The sequence below is a fragment of the Leptonychotes weddellii genome, chromosome 10 (assembly GCF_054177405.1).
Source record: "Leptonychotes weddellii isolate Sample4059 chromosome 10, ASM5417740v2, whole genome shotgun sequence".
Lineage (NCBI taxonomy): Eukaryota > Metazoa > Chordata > Mammalia > Carnivora > Phocidae > Leptonychotes > Leptonychotes weddellii.
The window spans coordinates 13,651,811-13,665,051 of NC_138378.1; the positions used below are offsets into that span (position 1 = coordinate 13,651,811).

General features: G+C 47.4%; 1 protein-coding gene and 1 long non-coding RNA gene across 2 annotated transcripts; both read left to right on the forward strand.

Moving 5' to 3' along the window:
• The first annotated feature begins 2,724 nt into the window (after positions 1-2,724).
• On the forward strand, positions 2,725-7,971 carry LOC145723683 (uncharacterized). Its single transcript, XR_014148939.1, has 3 exons — positions 2,725-2,800; positions 3,599-3,742; positions 7,737-7,971. It is a non-coding gene; the product is annotated as an uncharacterized LOC145723683 (long non-coding RNA).
• Positions 7,972-10,331: 2,360 nt separating this feature from the next.
• SLPI (secretory leukocyte peptidase inhibitor) lies at positions 10,332-12,735 on the forward strand. Its single transcript, XM_006735263.3, has 4 exons — positions 10,332-10,491; positions 11,176-11,337; positions 11,792-11,941; positions 12,527-12,735. Exons 1-3 carry the CDS (start codon positions 10,410-10,412, stop codon positions 11,938-11,940), a joined length of 393 nt encoding a protein of 130 aa, XP_006735326.1. The 5' UTR covers positions 10,332-10,409; the 3' UTR covers position 11,941; positions 12,527-12,735.
• Positions 12,736-13,241: the final 506 nt, after the last annotated feature.

Consider the following 13,241-nt stretch of genomic DNA (forward strand, 5'->3'; position numbering starts at 1 on the left):
ATGAATGGGGTGCTAGAAGAGCCATTTTGTTGTCGTTCTTGGGAGAGAGATTGAGTGCACTTTATGTGAGTGTTGGTGATTTGGGGAGGGTTTGGATGTGAATTTACGACGACGCTGATTTCAGTAGCCATAAGGGATAGACCTTAGAGATCACTGTTGTCTTTACCACTGGGCACCCTTTCACCCTTCTGGTATCTATGCCCTAATTTCCCCTGAAGAATCACTCCCTCTCCCACTTCTGAAAATCGAATTGCATTCGGGGCTTCACCCAGTGAGGAACACAGTGACTTTGGCATAAATCAATCTGTACATCCATGTCCCTGGCCCCAATCATTGGTTCAAAGGTTTGGTTCTAGTCAATTCTAGTTGGTTGGGTTACCCAGAAGAAGAGTTTAGGCTTTCTTCCTGGACCTGGATTTGAGAAGATGGAAGGAGTGCGACAGTCACCTGACAAATACCAGGAGGGAGCCTCCCAGTGAAGGGCAGTGGAGTGGAGAGAATCTTCTGGGAACTATCATTTGAACCCTTGATCACACTGCACCTGAAAATAACACCTGTTCTTGGTTTATTCAGTTTTTCCTGAGCCAGTAAATCCTACTTTTTCCTATGCCTGTGTGAATTAGTTTTTCCTCTCAAGTGCAATGAGTTCTGACACAGTCTTCCATCACACTCAGAACTTGGCCATGCAAGCTGGCGGTCTCCTCATTCCAGCGAAATCCCCCATTCAAATGTTTTCCATTTCTCCCCCGCCTCTTCCTGTTCTTTGAGGCCTCAGGGTCCTCCCTGGAGCAGATAAGCCATTATCATTGCTCTGAGCCAGAACTGTGGGTGTCTGGCTGAGCTTCCTAACTATGTAACATCAGCTCAGAAAAGCCTAGCCAGTTCTGGAAGGGGAAGGAAGGAAAGCAGATGTCACAAGGCTGGGAATGGGCCATCACAACCACTGCATCTGTCCCCACTATGAAACCCTTTGTGGTGATTCCCAACCTTGAAATCCCGGTGCCGGAGGCTGTGGAAGTTGCCAATAATGGTTGCAAAGTCGTGGAAGAGGCTCTGGCTAGAGGCAGGTGGCTCATTCTCCGTGCCCCATAGCCCCTGCTGGTTCAGCGGACTGCCTGCTTCTGCTGGTGGTGTTTCTGAGCATCCAGAAGTTTCTGTTTCGTCTCCCACTCTGTGGCTCTTCTTCTCTGCCTATGTCTAACTGCTTTTAAATCCGTATTTCTCTCTCTCGTTATCGCTTCACCCTGTCCCGATTCCAGATCTGTCCCCTTCCTTCTCAGTCTGGATCATTCACTGGTTTGCTCTGTCTTTTTCTTTCATGATCTTTGTCTGACTTATTGTCTTTGCCGCTAACTCTCGGTCTGTGTTATTCTGTTCTTGCACCATAATGCTGTTCTCTGACTTTCTCCCATCTCTGGTACTCTCTGCTGCTCTCTGTTTCTCCAGCTCTGTGAGTCTCTGACCTTCCCTGGGTTGAACCCCTGGCTTTGAGCTCTGTTCTCAGGCACTGTTTCTCCTTTAGCCAGATAACTGGCTGATTTCACTCCTCCTTCCCCAGAGTCCTGAGTGTCCCCTTGACTTTGAGGCTGGCCGTCATCTCCCTCTCATTCTGGGAAGTATGTCCTAATGTTCCAGGTTAAGAACAGTGATTTAGCCTCAATGATTCCCCGAATCTTTGATCTGCCTTTTCAGAATCTGGCTTCTTCTTCCCCAAATGCCACGCCCTCAACTACCGGAGTGACTAGAATTGCTGGAGAGACAGGAATATCAACATCATACTTGTGACTGCAAATATGAGCATCCCCTGACATTCTAGGCTTAGGTGATTTGATTCTGATTGAGCAAAGAGGGACTGGGAAGGCCCGAGGCTGAGGTCATAGAATCTCAGAGCACGGAAGGGTGGACTGGGGGTACAGAAGAAACTGCCCTTTCTCTCCTGGCTTTGCAAACCTCAGTCTGTCATCCCATAGTCAGCTGGTCAGTCAGCAAACCCACCACCCCGCTACCCAGTTCCTCAGTGTCCCAGGCAGCCTGCCAGCCAGATGTGCTCTAGTACTGACTGGTGGCCCGTTCTGCTTCCAGGAGTGCATAGAGCCGGCCCTGGGACTAAGGTGGGTGGCAGGGATGATGTCCACCACCCCAGGCAGGAATTGGAGTGCTTGGTGGGTGTTAGGACTTCTGGTTTCTAGCCTGTGGCTTTGTTCTTTCCAGATGAGGTGAAGCCTGGAGAGTTTTCAGTGGTGCCTTTCCAGGAAGGGAGCTCATCATCCCAAACTTCAAAGAAAGGGTGGTCAGGGCCAAGGATATTCAGGTGCCACAAGGAACATGCAGGAAAGCAATGTACTCCTCCCCTATGTCAGGAGGAATGCTGCAAGGAGGAGGTCTGGTTTAGGTCATCTAACTTCTAATCGATGCCCCCAGTGGTCTCAGGATCCTGGTACCCCAGGCCCACGGGCAGGGGGCTGCCCAATACCTCACCCCTCAGCAGGGCTTCTGCCTATTCTCTCTGCCTTTCTGCATCACTCTTGCTTGCCATTTTAGAGCCTCAAGGATCCTCTGGGCAGTGCTTCTATCTCGGGCATCTCCAGACTGGGGCTGGGAGTGAAGGCACCAGAATGAGGCAGCACGTCGCTGAATTCTGAAGACTCACTGTGCTGCTGACTTGCTACGATATTATCTTAGGCAAGTGGGCTTACTTCTCTGAGGTTCCCTTTTCTTCTAAGATGGGCTGTGACAGTACTTGGTTCCCTGTGAGACTCTGTATGCATCGTGTCTATTTCTAGAATTCTTCTCCAGGAAGGTTGGTCTCTCTGGCTCCTGAGTATGGTGCGGGTGGGAGTGGGGTACTTCTAAGGCCAAATCCTGGCCGAAGTTCTAGATCTGCCGCCTCTAGGGATCATCTGTTCCAATGCTCTGATCTTACAAATGTGGAAATTTGAGGCCCAGGGCAAGCAGAGTTCCTGCATTGAGTGAAGGATTCCAGCTGCGTCTCCTGAGGACCACAGGGCCCTGGGGGCCAGAAGTGATGCTGTCCAGTGGGGGTCCTCCATCATCTTCAGGCCCGCTGCTCTGTTTGGGCCACCGAGATGCTCTCTACGGACCTCAGGCCTGGACATGAAGAAGCCTCCAGCTGCAGTTCCCCCAATATCCTGCTACTGCGTGGCAGGCTGCAGGGAGAACTTCCCGGAGACTCATCTGTAAAACAGGACAGCATTGGTACCTACTCAGTACCACGGGAAAATTAAATGTGATAAAGTATGCAAAGCACTTAACCCTGTGACTCCCTCCATAAATGCTTCCCAGTAAATGTTTGGGATGGTGACTGCAACTGCCTGAAGTAATACAGCTCTTAAGTGGGGAAGCCAGGATCAGTCCCCGTTGTGACTGATTTCGGAGTCTGTAACGTTTGCAGGAGACCATACTATACTCCATGCGCAGAGCTGGAGTCTAGTGATGCGGGGAAATGTTTTCCCAGGCTGCTTCTAGCTCTGCTCCAGAATTTAAAAATTCGGTTTTTCTTTCCCTCCATGCCTTCCACAGGTAGTCTTGCTCACGGTGACTTCATGTCCAACACCTGTTTCCTTTTTTGTCTTCCCAGACCCATAAGCATTTCCTCATGGCAAACCACAACCTCTGATTCATCGGCCTCACAGAAAACGCTGTCTTCTCCTAGGGAGACATTCAGCCTTTGAAGGAATAAATTGTAGAGCCCTGACTTATACAGCAACCACCTCTTCAATGGGTAGGTAGGAAGACACGTGAGATCTACCCTTGTTGGTTATTTCCATCCATCTTGGATGGATGGCCATTTTTCACGTTTGCCTGGATTCTGCTTAACTTGGGAGGTCCCCACCCATTCACATCTGAGCCTAAAAGAACAGTTCATTTCCCCCAGTTGTGTCAGGAATCCAACGAGTGGCTGGGGAAGGAAATTCAAACATTGTAAAACTCAAATGTTCTTGGGTGGAAGTGGCCAGGTCATCTTTTCTCTCTGAGGTGTGGGGAGATCTGGCTGCCACCTCTGTCACCCATGGATCTCCTGAGGTGACCGAAATGACCCGCCCTGCCCTTGTTCTAATTCCTTCTCAGTCTGCTCTTTCTGTCCCAGCTCGGTGGTATTCTTCCCCGATATGCTCACCACCCCATTGGGCTGTTTCTCCAGCCCTCCTGGTTTCTGCCTCTCCATTCCCCTTCAGTCATTATTGCATATGGTGTGTGTTCTGTTCGAGGGAGTATTTCAAGTTAAGTTATAAAGACAACTGCAAAAGTCAGAACATGGGCTGAGACTCCTGGGGTGTGTTTATGACCTGGAAGGAAGCAGGGTGACATTGCTTCTTACAGAGTCATGGTATCAGCTTGGAACAGATGGAGGAACTGAGTCACAGAGAGAGCCAGTGGCTGCCTTATCCATACAGGAATGAGCCATGAGAAACTGGTCTCCTGACTTCTGGATTCTGAAAGTGTTTTGGTTTTGGTTTTTGGTTTTGAGACTGAGAAAGATAATGCATTTTAGCGAAAGGCAAAGATGCTGTTTGGATCAGTATGGGGAGCTCGGGGTAGGGTTTTTGTTGTTTTTACCTCTGGTTGACCGGTGCTCTCCCGGGTCACACTTGAGCCATGCTGGGTGAGGAACAGACATTTCCTGTGCAAAAGGACTGCACCTCTCGCTTCCCCCATGAGCCCCTGCAGGGTTGGCTACCTACGTTGTAGGGCCCAGGGCAACGTGAGCATGGGGGCCCTTTTTCAAAAGCAGGGGAAATGTGCCATTAAAGGCATTGAAATACCCCTAACGGACCAAAAACCCCACTTTCCCCCTTCTTCTGTGATTGGTCTTGGTAGTTTTTATTTGTCATGTCATATTGTCGCCCCTCAGGGATTTGCACAGGAAGAGGGCAGAACCTCACAGGCGCCCTGGGTCCCTGCGGCACTAGCATGTCGGTGGGCAGGACCCACCAGCCACAAGGCCCCCTGCCCACTGGCTACCCCAGTGCTAACAACAAGGAGCAAACTTCCAAGCACCAGTTGGAAGCCAGTAGCGAGGGGTGGCATATGGGATGATGTAGTCTCAGGGCAGTGGTGCAACTGGAGTTGAAGAAATGATGTTGGGAATGCAGAGGGAAGGGGCTTGGATTGGCCAGGGTTCTGTGGAGAGACAGAAGCAATATAATATATGCATATATTAACATGTATAATATTGCATAATATACACATAATATACATGATACTATTATATGATAGATAGATGATAGATAGATAGAGGGGGGAAGAGAGAAAGAGAGCGAGAGAAGGAGACATTTCATTTCAAGGAATTGGCTTATGTAATCCTGAGGCCTGGCAAGTATGAAACCCCCAAGGCAGGCTAGAAATTCAAGAGCTCAGGTTGCAGTCTTGCCCCTGAACTCTGCAGAGCAGCAGGCTGGAGAGTCAGGCAAGCTTTCTAGGTTTCAGTCTTAGGGAATACTTTCTTCAGGAAACCTGTTTTTGCTCTTAAGGCCTTCAACTGATTGGATGGGGCCCACCCACTCTATGGAGGGGAATCTGCTGCACTCAAAGGCTACTGATTTAAAGGTTTAATCACATCTAAAAAACGCCTTCAGAGCGATACCTAGACTGGTGTTTGACCAAACAACAGGGCAAATTAATCACAACAAAGGTCTACATTGTTTTAATACAAACGTTGTAAAGCCTTGGCGCTCCGAGTCACAACATGGCTGCCATCTTTCCTTCCCCCGGGAGATCTGAAACTAGTCACATCGGACCATAAGGAACATGAAGGGCTGGTTTCTGGACCCGTGGAGGAAGAAATGATGCCTGGACACAGAGGAAACTTCATGTGCTCTCACTGGACAACAAGCCAATATACCGGCACCCCCTCTCACTATTCTAAATCTTCCTGGATAAATCACTGTGCCTGTCATGGGCGTAGTGAATTTTGTTATATATATATATTACAAATTATAATTATATATAACAAAATATAATTAAATATATATCTAAAATTAAAATTTAATTTATTATTAATTATATTAAAGTATAATTAAAATATATATATATTACAAATATATCTATTTAATTACTATTACACGTTATAGATAATTAATTAATATTACAAATATATATATATTTAAGTTTTTTTTTTAATTTTTAAGTAATCTCTACACCCAACGTGGGACTTGAACTCATAACCCCGAGATCAAGAGTTGCATGCTCCACCGACTGAGCCAGCCAGGCTCCCCTATAATATATTTTTTAATCACATTGTTTATATAGATAGAGGGCCCTCAAGAAATATTTGCCCGGGCCCCCAGGTGTCCTAGAAGCAGCTCTGTCCTGAAGGCTCAGCTGGGCATTTAATGGGGCAGAGCAGGCAAGGTCCAGGCCCAAGGTCAGGGGCTGTCATTCAAGCCCACCAGCATCCTGTGTGCCCAGTGTGCTGACTACAATGAGAACCATGTCTGCCCTTCTGAGTGGACTAGACCTGTGCTGAGTGCTTGCCAAAGCCCCCCCACAGCAGCCATGTGATGTAGGAGAAACCAATACTACCCTGAGGAAACAGGCTCAGAGAGGTTCAGCGACTCTCTTCCAGCCCAGGGAACTCTGACCCAACATATTTAGGTTCTTAATGACCGTGTGGTATTGACTCCATGTGTCTTCTTCACTGCAGCCTCAGGGCCCAGCACAGCACCTGGCAGGAAATAAGAATTCATGAACTGAATGAATGAATCCGTAGTATTTAGGAGACGCAACAGAGGGTGTGTGATGCAGGCTCCGTGAATCAGTCTCAGGTTGAGATCCGGGGTTAGGAGGGGAAGTGTTCACCACCAAACAGGTTCTGAGGATCAGCATGGGAGTAACTGGCTTTGGTAAAATCGCAGTCTGGTGCTGTGTAACTAAGTCCTTATGCAACCCTGGGCTCGTACCTGCTCCTGAGGGCCTCAGTCCCTTGCTGCAAGCTGGAGGTTTGGTGTAGATCAGGAGTCAGCAAACGTTTTCTGTGATGGACCAGAGAATAAATATTTTAGGCTTTGCAGTAAGTTTAAGTCTCTGCTGTAACTACTCTGCATTTGTAGTGGGGAAGTAGCCACAGAAATACATACATGAATGAATATATGGCTGTGTTCCAATAAAACTTTATTTAGAAAAACAGGCAGCTGTCTGGATTTGCTCGGGGGGCTGTAGTTGGCTGACTCCTGGTCTAGATGACCTCTGAGATCCCTTTTAATTGTAACAGTCTATGATTTAAAGACTTAGAACCTATGGTACAAAGGACAGAAATGATCACACAATGTCATTATCCTCCTATGGCGCCCATGGCAGACATTGCTAATTGATCACAGGACTCCTTTCTGAGCGGAAAGGAGTTGGCTTTTATAATCAATCACAGATGGAGAATTCCAGCTGGAGCATTCCCCCTTTCACCCTTTAAGACGCAAACATTTATAAGACTCCAGACACTCTCTTGAGTGTGGCATTGAGGAAGATAGGAAGCAGCAGAGAGTGAGAAATGTGACAGATTCTCCCACTCTCATATCCCCATGCGAGAGGAATCAAATTCACGGTGGAAGTGAAAGCCCAAATCCAGGGTGTCTGAGCTGACGATGCTATTACCCATGGGTGGAAGTCAGACCCTCCATCTCTCTCTTACTTGCCCTACTGAGCTCGAGCTAGGAGCGGACACCTGGCGCTTACTAGTTACCCAGTGCGCACTAATTTTCTTCCTTTTCTTTTCCCACCAGAATGTAAACGTTGAGGGACTTCTGCACAGCGGGATCTGCTGACAGTTGACTGTTGGAGAATACTTTACTAATTAGTTCCCGTGGAGCCGTTGTTGCATGATAATGCCCGGATCTTTCGCGTCTATTTGAATTTCCACAAACCTTCACCTTGAGGAATGAATGGGGAAGTCCCAAGCATCTAGAAGTCACACGATGTAAGGGCTTGGGCTGAGCAGTTAGACAAGTTTGGGTTGAATTTTAGACACGATGATCACTGTCTTGATAATTAGAAGCAATCTCCGCAGATGGGGTAACACATGGAGTAAGTTTAATATATGGCAGCCATATATATATTCTTATCTTGGGAGCTCTGTAGGGGATTTTGGGGTAGGAAGCATCCCTCTGGCATCTCTAATTACACACTAATAGCTACATGTTGATTCTGGTGGCCTGGAAGCCCTTTGCACCTTTGTCTCAGATTCATTTCAATGTTCTTCAGTTGTAAAGGATAGAATTCATTTGTTCTTTGTCCAGCTCTTCCAGACCTTCAATCTCACAACTCTCTGACAGGGGCTGATTTGTTAGTATCCTCCCATTGCACAGTTGGGAAAACTGAGCTCCAAAGAAATTTGCTGTGGGCAGAGTTCTTCTTCTGCACCTTTTAATTTGATAACTGTTTTTAAAATTTAATTTAATTTTTAATTTTTTTAAAGTAACCTCTACACCTGTTGTGGGGCTTGAACTCACGACCCCAAGATCAGGAATTGCATGCTCCACTGGCTGAGCTGGCCAGGCACCTCTATTTGACAATTGTTTAGTGAGCACTTTCCATGTATCAGGTATGGACTAGGCACTGGAGATAGAATGGTGTCAATATTTCAGGGAAATAAATACCTGTTAGTTGACTGATATGTCATCTGAACTTTTGAGAAGGAAATTGCATTGAGCAATCAGTAGAGAGTTTCACAGTTCCCTAGAGTCCAGGAATGTGAGAATTAGGGGGGCCTTGCACAAGGTCTTAGCTGAGAGTTCACGTCTGTGGTTTTAGCTCCACATCTACATAGTTTCTTTGTAGCTGGCCTCTTCTTGCCTTCTCCTTCCACCAGGCTAATGGGCTTGGGGCCTCCATGACATTCACAGTTCAAATGGACACATGAGATAGCCTCCTTTTTTTTAAAATTTAAATTCAATTTAATTAACATATGCTGTATTAATAGTTCCAGAGGTAGAATTTAGTGGTTCATCTTTTGCCTATAACACCCAGTGCTCATTACATCAAGTGCCCTCCTTAATGCTCATCACCCAGTTACCCCATCTCGCCACCCACCTCTCCTCCAGCAAACCTCAGTTTGTTTCCTAGAGTTAAGAATCTTTTATGGTTTGTCTCCTTCTCTGTTTTCATCTTATCTTATTTTTACTTCCCTTCCCCTATGTTCATCTGTTTTGTTTCTTAAATTCCACATATGAGTGAGATCATCTGATATTTGTCTTTCTCTGACTGACTTATTTCACTTAGCGTAATACCCTCTAGTTCCAGCCATGCTTGCAAAAGGCAAGATTTCATTCTTTTTGATGGCTGAGTAATATTCCATTATATATATAGATATAGATACAGAAATAGATAAAGAAGATGTGGTATGTGTGTACATATATGTATATGTATGTACAAACACACGTACACACACACATCTTCTTTATCTATTCATCAGTTGATGGACATCTGGACTCTTTCCATGGTTTGGCTATTGTGGACATGGCTTCTATAAACATTGGGGTGCATGTGCCCCTTCAAATCACTATGTATCCTTTGAATAAATACCTAGTAATACAATTGCTGGGTCGTAGGGTAATTCTATTTTTAACTTTTTAAGGAACCTCCATACTGTCCTCCACAGTGCCTGCACCAGCTTGCATTACCCCCAACAGTATAAAAGTGTTCCCCTTTCTCCGCATCCTCACCAACATCTGTTGTTTCCTGACTTGTTCATTTTAGCCATCCTGACTGGCGTGAGGTGGTATCTCATTGTGGTTTTGATTTGTATTTCCCTGATGCCTAGTGGTATTGAGCATTTTTTCATGTGTCTGTTGGCCATTTATATGTCTTCTTTGGAGAAATGTCTGTTCATGTCTTCTGCCCATCTCTTGACTGGATTTTTTTGTTTTTTTGGGGTGCTGAGTTTGATAAATTCTTTTTTATTTATTTATTTATTTATTTATTTATTTGACAGAGAGAGAGATAGTGAGAGCAGGAACACAAGCAGGGGTGTGGGGGAGGGAGAAGCAGGCCTCCCGCTGAGCAGGGAGCTTGATGTGGGGCTCCCTCCCAGGACCCTGGGATCATGACCTGAGCCAAAGGCAGATTATGGCTGAGCCACCCAGGCACCCCTGATAAGTTCTTTATAGATTTTTGGATACTAGCCCTTTATTGAGATGGCCTCCTTATCAGCCTGTGACATCTTCCAGGCCAGCCTCTTCCATTTCTTCCCTGGCGGTTACTGTTGGCCTCACAGTCTTGCCTGAGACAGGAAAGAGCTGTTATCTCTCTGGTATCAACATCGCTGGTCTCACTTAGCTTCCTGTGTGTGTAATCACAGCTGGGAGGGGCCAAGGAAATTCTGTTGGGGCCACACCCATTAGCAAAAGTATAAATACTGAGATTTGCCGTCAACCTTCAGAGCTACACCTCCTATCATCATGCAGTCCAGCAGCCTCTTCCCTCTCGTGCTTCTTGTCCTGGGAACCCTGGCACCTTGGACTGCAGAAGGTGTTGGAAATGGTCAGTTGAAGCCACCCTGGCACATTCTTGGCTGCAGGGCGCAGGTGGGGTCTCCTGGTGGAGTGAGGGTGTCTCCTTCTAGAGGCTCTGATCTCTCAGCTTGGTTTCAAGAGAACTCCCTCAGGGTGGGTTCATGTCCATCTGGGCTTCAAGGTCTCTGTGTGGGCTTCTGAGCATTGGGATGTGCTCTTTTACCAGAATCCAGTCAGCCCAGGCCCCACTCCCTCTGGTCTTAACTCTCTCTCTCCACCCTATCTGTGCATCTGCAGTCATCTGTCGCTGGCTCTCTCCTGTTCCCCATCTCTCTGTTTCTATCCTTCAGTCTCTGTGTCTCTGCCTCTGGCTCTAGCTCTCAACCTGTCCTGTTGGCTCTATTTACCTTTGTCTCTCTCCATCTCCCTTACCCCAGAACCCCAGACTGCCTCTTTGCCTTTGTGGAGCCTTGTTTTCCCCGGGGTAGGAAACCTTAGCTGGGAGCCCTCTGCCCTTTTCCAGGATCTGCCCACGTGTGTGGCTTACTCAAGCCTGTCACTCTTGGTGGAGGTCAGATAAGCATTTCTTTCTGCACTTTGTGGACAGTCATCTGGGTGAGGGTCTCTGCTGGAGAGTGGTGCTTTGTCCAGGAGTCAGGATGGCTACTTAGCACCCAGCTCCTTTCTTAACTCTTGACATTCTCTTCAACAGCGTTGAAAGCTGGAGCCTGCCCTTCTATACGGTCTTCTCGGTGCTTCTTTGGATATGAGCAACCTGAGTGCCAGAGTGACTGGCAGTGTCCAGAGAGGCAGATCTGTTGCTCTGATGTTTGCGGCATCAGATGCCTGGACCCTGTTAACATCTTCAACCGAAGTGAGGAGGTGGAAGGGCTGATGGGGAGGGAGTGAGCCTGAGAATGCAGCACCTAGGGGGACAGCCCTGGGTGCTGGCCCTGCCAGGTCTCCTCCGTTCCAGGAATTGTTGTCAAATTTGTTAGCTGGCCAGGGAGTCACACTGCTCCAGACAGGAATTTACTCAGCCAGTCTGTCTTGGGCAGTGGTCACCTGGCCATTCAGGTAAAAGCAGGCAAATGGCAGCCAGCCAGCCAGTCAGTACTGGACAACTGGTCACCTACGTGGACAGGGAGATATGAGAGGAGACCCAGATCCTGCCTTGAGGGGATACAGAGGCCCTGGGAAGGAAGAGGTGGTCATGGGGATGGAGAAGAGATGATTCTCCCTGCGAGGGCTGGGCTGGGGCTGGGTCCAGGAAGCAAGGGTGGTGCAGAAGGCACAAAGCCTCTGACCTGTGACTCTACTCTCACTAGTTAAAGTGAAGCCTGGCAGGTGTCCCGTGGTCACTGGCCAGTGTCTGATGCTCAACCCCCCCAACTACTGTGAGACCGACAACCAGTGTGTGAGTGACTTCAAGTGCTGTAGGGGCATGTGCGGGAAAGTCTGCGTGGCCCCTGAATAAGGTAAGGAGGGGCCTGGGCCCACCCATCTCCCCCCCACCAGTCCTCTCTATCCCAAGCCCCTGGCAGCCATGGCATATGAGCAGGGGGACTCCTGATCCCTCCCCCAAAACAGCTTCTGCCTAGCCCCCTTGTCCTTCAAGGGCACTGCTCCCCAGGCCCCAGGGCCAGGATTTCTGTAGGATCACTCATGGCTTTGATTCTCTTCCAACTGCTCTGGGTGAAGACCCTGGGCATATGGCTCTCTGAGTCTCAGTTTCCTTATCTTTAAAATGGGCATAATGAAATTGAAAGTGCTTTGTAAAACACTGTGTGCACTAAGTATTTCTTATTAAGATCATCTCTAGCATGTTATCTAGGGTCAAAGCCCAAAGGATCAATGGATTTTGAGGATAATCTAGCTCAATACTCTGAGTTTAGAGTCCTACAGTAAATTGAGACTTGAACTCAGTCTCCTGATACCAAGACTTTTTCGACAATGCTACCACCTTGCTATTTTCTCTGTCTTGGGGGGTTTCTTGGGGGAAGAAAGGGGAGATTATTTGGCTGGTTCCTGTATTGAAGCCCTAATCTGATTTTCTCTCATAGCCTGATTCCTGCCATTTGGAAGAAGCTCTGGATTCCTACTCTGTGGTCTGGGAATTCTGCTTTCTGCTCCCGGACTTGGAGCAATGGGGCGGCACTCTATGGTCAAGACTTGGTTCTACCACCAATATCTCCATTGGGGAAAAGCTTGACACACAATAGTCTTTCAGGAAATGCTTGTTGATTGGTGAATAAATAAATGAGCAAATTTATTTCTGTCCATCTGCTTCCATGGTTTGCTGGTGCTGTGAATTGAGTGGGAGGTGATGAGGGAGTATGTGGCTATGAGGCCTCCCTCCTATAGATACAGAGTGGAAGGAAGAGGATTCGGGGCTGTGATGAATCTACATCATGAGTCTGAAATACTGGCTCTGCAATTTTGGACAAATGACCTTATCTCATACATCTTAATTTCTTGACTTGCAAAGTGGCACCATGTTTGGAGCATTGGCATATATAATGTGTATGAAACGAATAGCAATGTTGCTGGGCCACAGCAGGCTCGAAAAATGGTGGATACTTGCCTTCTGTGGTGATTTTGAGCTTCTTACATTTCTTCTCTCTCCCAAGACACTATTTGTTCTGGCTTAAAATAAATGTTGAGCAGAACCACATGCACTGATTATCAGTCCTGAGAGAGGACTCCAAACACATCTGCCCATGGCATCTTGGTATCCGAGTCTCCAAGGAAAGCACAGTGCGGTGAAGCACTGGGTAA

Excerpts from the sequence above, each read along its gene's own strand:
- SLPI (XM_006735263.3), top strand. The coding sequence starts at position 10,410 with ATGCAGTCCAGCAGCCTCTTCCCTCTCGTGCTTCTTGTCCTGGGAACC. Across the intron at positions 10,492-11,175 it reads TGCAGAAGGTGTTGGAAATG|CGTTGAAAGCTGGAGCCTGC; the intron begins GTCAGTTGAAGC and ends TCTCTTCAACAG. Across the intron at positions 11,338-11,791 it reads TGTTAACATCTTCAACCGAA|TTAAAGTGAAGCCTGGCAGG; the intron begins GTGAGGAGGTGG and ends TACTCTCACTAG.